This window comes from Ptychodera flava, chromosome 21, assembly GCF_041260155.1.
Source record: "Ptychodera flava strain L36383 chromosome 21, AS_Pfla_20210202, whole genome shotgun sequence".
Lineage (NCBI taxonomy): Eukaryota > Metazoa > Hemichordata > Enteropneusta > Ptychoderidae > Ptychodera > Ptychodera flava.
Window position 1 is genome coordinate 33,683,916 of NC_091948.1, and position 13,516 is coordinate 33,697,431.

At 38.2% G+C, this 13,516-nt stretch overlaps 1 protein-coding gene across 1 annotated transcript; it reads right to left on the reverse strand.

The window, feature by feature from the left end:
• Nucleotides 1-2,162: 2,162 nt before the first annotated feature.
• Nucleotides 2,163-7,029, reverse strand: LOC139120972 (von Willebrand factor D and EGF domain-containing protein-like). The gene is made up of 8 exons (XM_070685560.1): nt 6,940-7,029; nt 6,262-6,318; nt 5,820-5,925; nt 5,202-5,320; nt 4,709-4,782; nt 3,484-3,547; nt 2,571-2,768; nt 2,163-2,360 (listed from the first exon to the last, which is right to left on the reverse strand). The coding sequence occupies exons 1-8, from the start codon at nt 7,027-7,029 to the stop codon at nt 2,241-2,243; spliced, it is 828 nt and encodes a 275-aa protein (XP_070541661.1). The 3' UTR covers nt 2,163-2,240.
• Between the last annotated feature and the right edge of the window lie 6,487 nt (nt 7,030-13,516).

Genomic DNA, 13,516 nt, shown 5'->3' on the forward strand with positions numbered 1-13,516 from the left:
GCCATGGGAACTGCACTGCTGAGGACAAATCAGATCGCTCAAAAAAGCGGGAGCGGAAGGTTCTTCTGTATCTGTATAAAAGTCAAAGAACACACAATGTCGTGTGAAACACCCATAATAGATATAGCAGGAAAACTATAGGGACAAGAAGATATTAGCTTTACATGGTGATTTTTAAATAATATTTGTAAATGTTTTCTCAAATTGATATAGCAAACACATTTTAGATAGACCAACAAGGAAAGATCTACATTATCATTATATAAAATCCGATTTCCTTGACTTAATTAGCAACTATATTACTGATCCTTCACTCGTACGGTAATGATTTGACATTCGTTATCCCGACTCGGAACTCGTGATTTCTTCTTTCTGGAGATAGATAATACAGCATTGTGAGATTCTGATTCCGTCCAAATGACATGCTAAAGTCCATTTGTCTTTGACATTGACATCTGCAAAGCCAATCGAATTGTTACCTTTCGAGTAAAGGGACACGTTCTTCAATACAACGTCTTCACAGTGGTCGATCATTTCTTCAACGGCAACGTGTACCAGATCGAAACCATCTATGAACTGAAGAACATTGTCAGCATACTTGCTTGTAATATATATATATATATATATATATATATATATATATATATATATATATATATATATATATATATATATATATATATATATATATATATATATATATCAAATTTTCTTCTGGTTAAATAGCATTCCGTACAACTTGGAAATTCAAGGGATTACGTACTAGTATACCAAATACACAAGGTTAATGGACCGCGTTCGTTCTAATTTCATGGGGTTACAATGAAAGTTGTGAATACCACGACAGAATATAGCCCTCCAAAGTTGCCGGAGTAATCATTCTGCCATGCTCTATATACTTGCTGTTTGTATCTGATATAAGAGAAAGGGAATATTTTAGGGGCACAGTATCGCGTCTATAGAATTTTCATTTAAGGTTAAAAAGGCACTGAATCTTAATTACACCAATATCTTCAATGCAGCCATGAAGACCTTGTAACAGATCGACACCGGGAATATCAGCGCAGTACTCTGCGATGGGTAATTCAAGGACGGCAGATCTACAACGATCTTCCGCCTGTTCTAGGGTTATACCACTTGCTGTTGGCCATGATACGCTCTCAGTCTCTGTCTGTACAGCGCGGCGTCTTGTCCTGTGTTAACAAAGACAAAATTTAAGTTTTTAAAATTTTGAAACAACATACTCTTGATTCTCGACATAGAGAATCCTATGGTGCAAAATCTGTAAATATAGTCAACTACTTCTTGAGAAATATTGGCCAAATATGTCGTTAAGTGGCTGTGATGCGGTTGGAGGAGCAAAGTACCTTATCAGACAGTACATCCCAGTTTCTCATGTAACAGCTCTATGGTAAATTTAACGATACTCTTGGATCTGTAACTGGTTCATAATGGTTGGCAATTAGAAACAAAATGGTAACAAATCTACATCACTTTTTTGCGACTTCCGTTGGTGACTTATATAGGTTTCGTCCATGTTGTCCCAATATGGTCAGCCATAGTATAACACCAACCTTAAGTACACTTTGCTGAACAGTTATGCTTACTGTACCTTTCAAATTCGTTATTCTTTCCGACTTTTCCTGTCTTCTTTGATTTTCGACGCGCCCTTGACCCCAATTTCGATTTGACATTGCCAACATCTTTGGTGATGTCTTTCATAAAAATTAGTCTTGCTGATAGTCTTCTCTCTTTTTCTGGTTTGGCACAGGCTTGACCTGGCAATGCATCATTTAAACACGTGCAGTTTACTCCAGATGGTCGACGCCTTCTCTCGATTTCCTTCTTCTTTACTATTTCGTGCCTCGAAAGGTCGAACATACTTTCTCCAGCATCGAGCCTTTGAAGTAAGTGCATAAATTGGACATAAATTTAGCATAATTTCTGAATCTATGAACTTTTTCGTGCGCATTTGGTAATCATGCATTCTTGCCATACAAAGGCAAACACAATTGTCTTGCAAAGAAATCGAAAATGTGGGAGACTGTCACAATAAGAACACAATATTTCGACAAACGCACAGACGTTAGCATCCATCAGCACTAGCGTAGTTCCTGATCTGAAATGGAAAATGTGTGTAAACTTACATCCAACTGGTCAGAAATTCATGCTTGTGGTGATTTCTTTTGGCAGTCAATACAGTACCATTGCTCAAGGTAAAGTCATTCACTCGATTACCATCAAACACTCCACAGAGACCGACAGTTCCCCCCGAAATCGTCCCCTGGCACCGTCAACTGGATATCCATCCCCCATTTGGATGTTTTTGCAACCACCCTGCTTCCTGAAGGTGTGTATATCTGTAAAACAATGTCGTATCAGCTTGAAATTTATCGTAGTTTACAACTTAAAAGCATCATCGTCCTACACGTAACCAAAAATTGACATTAACGCTTATTGCCGCAGTAATTAAACGGAAGATACTGTGTATTTCACAATCAAACGAAATACGAGAGATAAGAGAAAAGCTGAGGTAGCAATCGACTAAAAAATATCTAACTCATACTCACTACGAATCGTCTTCCACTGTGATCTATTGAGATTGATATTCCATCTGCAAACTTTCCGTAGCTGAAATTGATGACTTTGGGAGCTGCTTTACCCCATCTACCGTGACACCTAGTTACACCAACGATGTCGTCGTTTTCGCGTACAACCACGCCACAGTTGCACGACGCATCCCAACACTTCCAGGTTCTGGTGTGAACCTCATAGAGAAGATGTAATGCATAATAGAAGATACTATTTCCTAAGTAGGTTGTGGGTCATTAATACCTGCTAGTTTTGGAGCACTAGGCGCTGCTGGAAGCAATGCTTTTGCAATTTATGCACTTGAGTTAAGAAGGTAAATTATTAAAATGTAAGCTTTGTAAGGTTCAAGTAATTTTTTGTGTGCTTGTTAGCATAAATTTCTTTGCCTTGTGCAGAAAATAAAAGTTGTACAATTATGAAAATCAGTCTCTCTCTCTCTCTCTCTCTCTCTCTCTCTCTCTCTCTCTCTCTCTCTGTAGCAACATACAGTTGTAGCATACGTTGAATCTCGTGGTGTTATGCAATGACTATTTCCAAGAAGTTAGAAGAATGTTATTATTATAGTGGGAACCAAAAAAACACTGTTGACTTTTTCTAAAGTTTCGCCTGGAACGTACAATTCAATGGATGATATGAGACAATAATTCGGACAACGTGTCAAAGAAACTATGGAAAGTTATATGGCACTTAATATCTATTGCCTTTTTTATCAAGCACACTCCAAATTATAACTCAGTGCTAGCTGTTCCTGCTGCGTTCATTACCGAAACGGAAATAGAAAAGAGTAATAACATTTTGATATGGCAGAATGATGAATGCATACGTAACGCTTCTCCCATCAATACAAATGAATCATAATGATATATACATATAAAATTTGTGAATCCTTACCTCAAATGACCTGTTTTGACTTCTATGAAGTACAAAATCTCCTGCCAGGTAGTTGTCGAAGTTTCTGCGGCATACAATGGAAATTGAGAGTCTTCGTAAATCTGTTTGTCTTGACAAAGTGCATTCTAATCAAGATAGGACTATAAAGCGACAATTTTTCTCTTCTTTGCTGACCTTCGGCGACTGACAAAGAGCAATATGGCTGCCTCGTTTTTATGTTACTAGGAATCCAATAACGTCGACCAACATTGACCGAAGTGCCATGAGATAGGGTTATGACGAATTCATCCTAAAATACTCGAACGGGAATGTAGTCGAGTAAAGGGTTTGGGGTCGAGTCTGAATCACTCACTAAGTAATCCTATGTGAAGTTAGAGTTGAAGAATGAATTAATGATTGTTAATTGTCTGGAAAATTAAGCTCCCGTCAACGTTCCCATGAAAATGCCCGTATTTGGGAAAGGGTGATTTCGCTTGCCGATGTAAGATCGCGGATATTTTATACTATTTTTCTCAGTTTAAGAATACCAAGTGTCACTGCGTCGTATGATGTATTCTTCTTTGTGTACACACACTTTATTTATTTATTTATTTATTTATTTATTTATTTATTTATTTATTTATTTATTTATATGTAGATACCGACGCCCAACATGGTCATATAGGTGCGCATGCCACTCAGTGACGATAAATATTTTTGAAATCTTTCCTCTCCTGGAAAAAAATACTCACAAGATATATTTATCACTAAGTTGCCAGAAAATAGATAATCAAGCTTCACAAAAGTTGGGCAAAATAGTTAAAAGAATGATTCATGAAAATGTGCTCTTCGAAATGGTTTTAAAGTCGTGAAATAATACACGCCAAAGAAGTAATTTTGGCTACTGCAAGAATTTCGTGGAACAATAGACCACAACAAACTGTGTAAACCCGTATTGGCACTGTAAGGAGAAGACTATCGCATAGTGTTCTTATACATATTACTTTTACTATAATTTCAAAAGAAATGAGGGGTTCGTGGTCGATTTTCGAAAATATAATACTTTAGCGAGCCGAAAAACGTACGGGTCGTAAATGTTGGCAGTCGGTATCATTGACCAGTCAGTTTTACATTATTTATTTGTGATAAACGAAATGTAATTGAATCAAAGGTAACATCCTGGTATTATTCGTGAATTTTAGCTCAGTGGGAGTAGAAATGAACTTTTTTGGTCTTGTTTACACACCTTCCGTCGTAGCTGTTGTAATGAGGATCCCCTCGGGATGTGCAGCGCCCAGTTGTGACGTCGATGACGAGGACCTGGAGAACATATTTAGACACAAGATTGATCGGAATTTTTGACAAATCTCACAGTACACCATGCAAGCAAGAGAAGGAAAGCGAAATATTTAAACGTTTCACAAAAACAACAATGTGACTAACACACAAAATAGGGTGAATGTTTGATTTTTGGCATTTTATGATCATCGGTTGGCATCTTGCCCAGAGAAAATTATTACCACAAATCCTTTCACACACACACACACACACACACACACACACACACACACACAAAATGATGTCTTTTTACACAAAGCAAGCAACCAATAAAAGCTGAATGGAATTTTTATAAAACTGGTGTCCTTGCCATAGCCAATACCAATTTTCCAGTTACCTTTTAATTAAGTATATGGTATAGCCGATTAAGATATGAAGCAATAGAATTTATGAAAACTTACAGTAATTGTCTCCTTGTAGTCATCTATCACTCTAGTCGAACACTTATTGGATGGTTTCACATAAACATTTACAATCTGATCTCCGTCATCCTTGAAATCCCTGACTGCATCGAACTGAACTTTGTGGACAAAGTTATGGGAAGTGTGCTCAATATCCACAGAACACTTACTCATCAGTACTTCCGGGCGGCGTAGTGAAGGGCCTGAAACAGATAACTAATTAATTTATTCGATGTTGTGATAATCTAGCAACAGTCGCAGAGTCGCAGGCATTAGCTAGACCCCTTAACGTAGAAATCGGATGTGTAGAGGTATCGGTCAGTATTGTGATAGAATGGCGACAATTACAATTTTTATTAATGATAAACACGTTGAAATTTTCTTTTGCATCAACTTGTTTTGAATTTATAGGTGTTAATTGGTGTTTTAATGAACGATAATCATTTCTCGCTGTGACTACAGGATGGTAAGAAAAAGACTCAGACATACCAAGACAGAACAAAACGTGGTCGACATAGACTTGATAAAAATGCAAAGGTAAAGAGAAAACAAATAATATGAATGCATGAAAGAGACGGTCATTAAGATAATATGGTCAACGGTGTTAAACTTTTTCGCCTTTGAGTTCAATGACACATGACATCGGTACACTGGCCCAGATGCCTACTTCGTGTCCAGGTCCCGAATACAGATCTTCTCGAACCACAATGGCGTCAGGTTTTACCTAATGGGAACGTAAAATGGTCAACATCACGTGAATATTGATCTAGTTTTATAAGACTTCATTAAGTATACATTGTTTGTATAAATGATACCGATTTTGTAGTACAAAGTTGGCTACAAATAAAGTAACACCGAAATAGAATGTGAGTATTTCTTTATCACTCTACTTTCAAGAATTGTGAAGATTCGATGTAAACGACCTCAGAAGTACAGTAACTGCATTTACCGTCAATAGGAATTAATGGCGTATTTTTAACTTCTTGTGTCGCCCTTCCTCTAAATAATCGTCATTGTCAAAATTGGTCTTAGAAATGTCTTCCTAAATTCGCGCACTTACCATTATACCGATGAAAATCTTGTTGCTTGGAAAAGCCGGGCTAAATATGTCACTGTCCTGAAAGTTAGTGACGACACGGCATTGAACCTTTTATGGGAAAATAATTATTATTGTTAAGTAATAACCAGATAGAGCTACATTGCGTTTGCGTAATTTACTTCCGACGTACATTGAAACTTTCATCAATCCATCCGTCTTTCCATCCATCCATCCATCCATCCATCCATCCACCCAACCACCCATGCATGCATTTATTCATGCATGCATGCATACATACATACATACATACATACATACATACATACATACATACATACATACATACATACATACATACATACATACATACATACATACATACATACACGTGCGAAAAGTTAATCTTTACTGACAGGTCTCAGGATGTACATTGTATGATGTGTGACGGTTGTCCCAGTATTATAAAACGTATTATCATCTAGAATCATTGTATTAATTAATTAATAAATCAATTAATTAATTAATTAATTAATTAACATTTGATTGGTTTATTGCTCTCCTACCTATCGCAATGTTTGGAGTGACTAGTTGTCGTTGTAACACACGAGAACTACACGAGGAAACTTACTTTTCCAGTACATTGTATACTTCGTCTATTGTTGAGAATAGTGTTTAGAGACGATGAGAGTAAACACTTACATTGCTGCCCATGATGTATTCGTCTTCTTTGATGATATCACGTTGACTGTTCCAGGAAAGTTTCGTTGTCTTCACTATGGCATCGTTCATCAGCCACGTAAATTCATACCACACATTTTGCACAGCGGGACCGGCAATTGCACACTCCAAGTAACCATACCTTTTGGTTTCGTCAAACAATGGTGTCAGAACTGGATCTCCCTCAGGTTTAGGATAGTATTCTCTATCTTCTGTTGGTTATAACCAGAAAACGGAGGAAGAGGAGGGCTTTTATAAAAGCATGGGTGAACGGTTGGTGATTTTAAATTTCTTTTGTCTCATGATCGGAATTGAAATTGAAGATATCGTTCAAAATTCACGTATGAAGTCTGACTGTATCGCTATTCGCCATGTAAATATTGCCGTGAAGTCAGTTCGAATAGGAATGTAATTTTCCTTGCATTTAAGACGGTTTGAGTCACTTCGTTCAAAAGCAGATGGTATTTTCTTGTTTGATTGTTTTCTGGAAAATCTCCCTTTCGATCGACTTGCCTGAGTCAACATGTTTATAGTGCCACTAGCTGTAATTTTAGATGATTTTTTTGTTTCACAATGTTTGTTTTTTCAATGTCAACTACAGTTTTTTGTTCTACTTCGCAAAGCATGTTGATTTACACAATATTCCGCTTGTAAACTCAGTCCGCACTGGTATATATTGTACTGTTATTGTTGACAATGAATTCTTGTCCAGACAAGAATTCACTATGTTACAGACTAAATTTTCTCTGGCTTATTGATATTGCTTTTGTAATTTCGGAATCTGTACAAAGGTAAATGAACGAGACGGCTGAACTTTCCAAGTCTGTGTAAGGGTTAATGATCATTACGAATTTTCCTACATCTTGGTTAAAACTCCGTTGTCAGGGACATTCAATGTATTTGCGTCATTGATACCTAAGTATCAAGGATAAAGATAGAAACTTGTACTAGTGACATCTATTGTCAAGGCAGTAAAGTGAATTCTTACCATCAATATCTAAATTCCAGACAGGACCCTGGGACGATTACGTAAGGGAAATGTTGTATAACGATGATGTCACTTATGCAGATCATGTATGATTTTATATGATCAAGGGCCTATCAGAGAAAGTTTAGTAATGTATTTCTTTAATTGAACCAATCAAGAAATACTAGTCGATTAGCGATTGGAGGCTTAACTAATTTAATCTAATTAGGATGCTACAATTTCTTTTAAAAAAAGGGATAATCACCCACTATTTTCAGTCGGAGATAGCTGGGCATCTGATGTGTAAACTTTACACTTCAGCAATAAACCACCATCATTGATATCCAACAACTCTGTGAGTCTCTACTCTGTCAAAGATCTCGAAGTACCTCTCAGCAGTGAGTTCACTCCCCAGACCGGCGAGATAAGACTATAACACTTGGTGGAGAATCCGGGTAACAAGCAAGCTCACATTGTTGAGTGTATGACAACTCGTAGTGGAAGGCACTACTCTAGAATGGCCGACGAGGAACAACAGCAGCCCCAGCCAGAAGCCGGTGAAGAAACTACTGAGTGGCAGCGTAATATCGCCACTCAACTGACTGAAATCCGCCTTAACAACAGCGATGATAATGGTATTGGTCCCGGCATCTTTCGTGGTCGAGAGGATGAAAACGCACGGAGATGGTGGCAAAGGTACAAAGACTACGTAATCTTCAAAAACTGGCCAACGGAGAAACAACTGAGGGGAATCAGTCTCTACCTGACTGGTGAAGCAGAAAGATGGTACCATGGCCAGCCTGATGATGCAAAAAACGATATGGAGGCCCTAGGGACTGCATTTCTGGATCGATTCGGTAAGTGCGGCCCGATTTGGCTATACGATCAGATGTTGTTCAAGTTAAAACAACAACCGACCCAAACTGTCGAACAATATGCAACCATGTTGAAGGAAAAGGGGGAGAAGGCTCAGAAAACCGACCGGGAGATTTTATCCTTTTTCATCAACGGACTGCGACCACCCATTCAAGCCTTCGTCGCGGGAAAGGCTCCTGCGGACTTTGCCTCTGCTTATCTACAAGCCAAAACAGCCGAAGTTGTAACAGCAATACCCCAGGAACCGTCAAAGGACAATGACGAATTACAACAAATCATCGGAAAACTCGGCGGGCTCCAACAAGAGACTGAAGGACATAAAGACAAAGATAGACGATCGTCGACCTCTAAGGGAACCACAGCGACCAAAGCAAGTCTACGGGGGACGGACCCTCCAACATGCACAGGTACGATGCAACCGTTGTTATCAAATAGGACATAGTGCTCCAAATTGCCCTCAAAACCAGCATAGTTTTCAGTTAGATTTCGTAAATGTTATAATTGTGGGGAACAAGGGCACATTGCCCGACGATGTCCACGGAGTCATTTAAACATGTAAGGCCCCGTCGGAGAATAAGTTCTAGAGAGTCGACCGATTATAGGCCATGTTATAGTGATGATAAGACTCTGCTAGTTATAAATCAAACAGGTAGTGATTTTTCTGATGACAAAGGCTTTGGTGTTTTTCATGAGAATTTAATTTCTGTGTTAATGTTTAATCAAAATGTAAAGTCTTTGATTGATACAGGGGCTCATATTACGGTAGCACCTATTCGATTATTGGATAAAGTTCCTGCTTTGCGAAATTATCCTATTCTGAAATCACGATATTCCCAGGTACAAACTGCAAATAATGGTAACATGAATATAATAGGATTTATGAAAGTTCCTGCTTTTATCGGTAATAAGCGTGTGATGCTGTATATTCATTTTGTTAATTCATTGTATCATGATTTGATTTTAGGTTTAGATTTTATGAAGCGTTATCGAGCTGTTATTGATTTTAATGCTAATAATTTACGTTTGCGTTCTAATGTACCCCTTCGAGTTAGTAGTGAGGTAATAATTCCTCCTAAATGTGAAATGGTGATTTCTGCAAAGTGCCACATAAGTACTCTGATGGAATTTTGGGATGTATTTCTGACAAAAGGACCCGATTGACGCCTGGTATTTTAGTAGCTCGTGGGTTGGCCTATTCAAGTAAACGATCACTCCCAATTAGAATTGTAAATTCATTTAATACTGAAGTAAGAATTAAGAAAAATGCTGTTGTTGGTACATTTTCTGCTTTGCCTAAGGGAAGTCAAATTCTCCGTTTAACAGATCCCATGATTAATACGTTCTTTGCTCAAACTAAAGATTGTGCCAGTGAGAAGTCTGATTTGTTAGATCAAATGAAATTAAATGAATTAGATATCACTCCAAAACAGAGGGAGCAACTTAAAAATGTATTGTTACGAAATTCTGAGGCTTTTGTTGATTCTACGGGTCAACTAGGCCATTGTGATGTTATTAAACACAACATTAAGTTGAAAGAGGGTGCCATACCGTTCCGCCGCCAGCCCTATCGTGTTACCCCAGAGAAGCGACATGAAATTGAGAATCAAGTTGAGACTTTATTGAGACAAGGTATTATTGAACCCTCCACCTCCCCCTTCGCCAGTCCGGTGGTTTTGGTCGCAAAACCAGACTCTTCCTTTAGATTCTGTACGGACTTTCGTTTATTGAATAATCTTACGGTTCCTGACTCATTCCCTTGCCCAGAACCGATGAATCATTGGAAATGTTAGGGCGAAACAACCCCCAATATTTTCAACTCTAGATTTACAATCAGGATTTTTTCAGTTAGAATTAGATGAGGAAAGTAGGCCTAAAACTGCTTTTGTTACACATCAGGGGTTATATCAATATAGGAGACTGGCCCAAGGGTTAAGAAATAGTCCCAGTTGTTTCCAACGTACCATGCAATTTGTATTACGTAATATTATGTGGAAATATGTTTTGTGTTATATTGACGACATTATTATATTTAGTAACACCTTTGAAGAGCATCTCCAACATCTTGATACTGTATTGACGCGATTACGTCAAGCAGGGTTGAAACTAAAGCCCAGCAAATGTCAGTTCATGCGAAAGAATGTTAGGTTTTTGGGACACATAATTAGCAAAGATGGGATCTCTGTGGATCAAAGCAAAGTAGAAGCTGTTCGGAACTATCCCGCCCACACACTGTTACACAATTGAAGTCATTTTGGGGTTGGCAAATTATTATAGAAAATTCATTAAGAATTTTTCAATTATTGCGAGGCCATTGCATAAATTGTTGGCAAAGGACACTAAATTTGAGTGGAGTGATCAATGTGAAGAAGCATTCGCCAAGTTGAAACAAACTTTGTGTGAAGCGCCCATTTTGGGTTATCCTGATATGAATGGGGAATTTATAATTTACACAGATAGTTCCACCTACGCTTTGGGATTTGTGTTAGCACAACAGCAAGAAGGTGTCGAGCGGGTTATTTTGTATGGGGGACGAAGTTTAAATAGGCATGAGAGAAATTATTCTGTGACTGAGTTAGAGGCCTTAGCTGTTATACATGCTGTTCGATATTGTGATCCATACATACGGAGTAATCATATTACCATAGTGACTGACCATTCAAACCTAACGTATATGTTTAAACAGAAGGTCCCTAGTGGTAGACTTGGTCGTTGGATAATAACTATGCAGCAGTACAATTATGATATTGTTTACCGACCTGGAAGGAAGCACATGAATGCGGATGGCTTGTCTAGGAGGCCCTATCAACAATGTGAGGGATACCCTCTGATGTAACTGATTTAGAGCAGGCTCCACAGATTAACAATAATTTAGATGACAAGGTTAAGTTGGTTGACAAGGCTGTAAATACAAGTCAACTAGAAATTCCATTGATAAATAATGTAGAGAGGGGTACACAAACAGAGTCGGAAGCGGAATCTCTAACAGAATCGTCAATACACAGTAGATCCCCTACAGGGAGTGATAATGAGGATAATGGTAATGATTTAAATCAAGAGGTAATAACTAGAATGAAAGATGAGCAGCGGAATGACTCTTACCTGAAACAGGTAATTAAATATCTAGAACAGAGTGAATTGCCCCTGAATGATAAATTAGCCAGGAAAATAGTTAATATGGCCCCTAACTACGACATAGTTGATGGAGTGTTGTACCACTACTGGAAACCTACAGGAAAAGCAGCTCGTAAAACTGATTGTGCAAGACAGGTAGTAATCCCAGCTTCTTTAAAGAATTATGTAATCAAGAGGGCCCATGACTGTGTTCTAGGTGGACACTTGGGTTATTCCAAAACGTTGGGTGTTTTACGACAGAGGTATTTTTGGGAAAGGATGCCACGGGACATAAATTTATATATCAAGACGTGTGCACACTGTCATACAAGGAAGAGGGCTATCCCTCCTGTACATGCTAAATTAATGCCCATTCCCGTAACTGGGCCCTGGGATCAGTTAGGGATGGATATTGTAGGCCCCTTGCCTCGGACTTATAATGGTCATAAATACATCTTAGTTCTCACTGATTATTTTTCTAAATTCCCATTAGCATATCCATTGCGAAATGCAAGAGCTGAAACAGTAGCTAAAATACTTTTTGATGAAGTCATAGCTACATATGGTAGTCCGAGGGTCCTACTAAGCGATCAAGGTACAAATTTCCTTTCACAAGTTGTGAGGGAAACTTGTAAATATTTTAATATAGAGCACAAAGTGTCCTCCCCATATAGACCTCATACGAACGGATTAACGGAACGTTTTAACGGTGTGTTAGTTGACATGTTATCCATGTTCGTAGATAGCAAACAGAAAGATTGGGATCGATATATAACTTCCGTGTTATTTGCTTATCGAGTTAGTCCACAAGAAGCGACAGGACTATCTCCCTTCTTCATGTTATACGGAAGGGAGGCTACTCTCCCTATGGATGTAGAATTCCAACCAGTTGAGGGACGAACAAGAAATATTACCACACATTTGGAATATTTGGCAGAGAAACATGAAATAGCTCATAAATTGGCGAAAACAAATATTGCCAATTATCAAAAGGGTATGAAAGACCGTCACGATCGGGCCATAAAGAAAACTCAGAATTTAAAGATAGGGGATGCAGTTTACCTTTTTAAACCAGCAGTCAAACCTGGGGTAAATAAGAAATTTATCCACAGATGGACGGGCCCCTATATAATTGCAGAGCAGGTATCTCCTGTTAATTTTAAGTTACGTCATTTAAATAGCAGCCGGAATTATCGGAAGGTCATTCATATGAATCGTTTAAAGAAAGCTTATTTGAGGCCTTCTGAATTTAATTCGTCTTCATCTGAAGACCTGAATGAGGAACCTGAAGTTTCTATGAGGTCCCTTAGTGAGCATGCCGAGCCTCCCATACCGAGGATAGGGTTTCCCAGAGTAGCTCTGAGGAGCCTACACACAGGGAAGTAGATTCGGATCGTATAAGCGTTAATACTGATAGTGAAGTGTCTCAGGCGAGAGTTGATGATTTGTCACAGTCCCCTGCCCCTTATTTTGAAGTTGATAAAGTTTTGAAAGGTCGATATCGAAATGGTAAATTACAATATCTGGTAAAATGGAAGAATTTCTCATAAAGAAAATACATGGGAATATGCTGAGAACTTGAATGATACTTTGTTGGAATATCTT

Coding starts and splice junctions, on each gene's coding strand:
- LOC139120972 (XM_070685560.1), bottom strand. CDS start 7,029: ATGAACGATGCCATAGTGAAGACAACGAAACTTTCCTGGAACAGTCAA. Junction 3,548..4,708: donor TACAACAGCTACGACGGAAG/GTGTGTAAACAA, acceptor TGTATGCCGCAG/AAACTTCGACAACTACCTGG. Junction 2,361..2,570: donor ACAGTGGAAGACGATTCGTA/GTGAGTATGAGT, acceptor ATTGTTTTACAG/ATATACACACCTTCAGGAAG.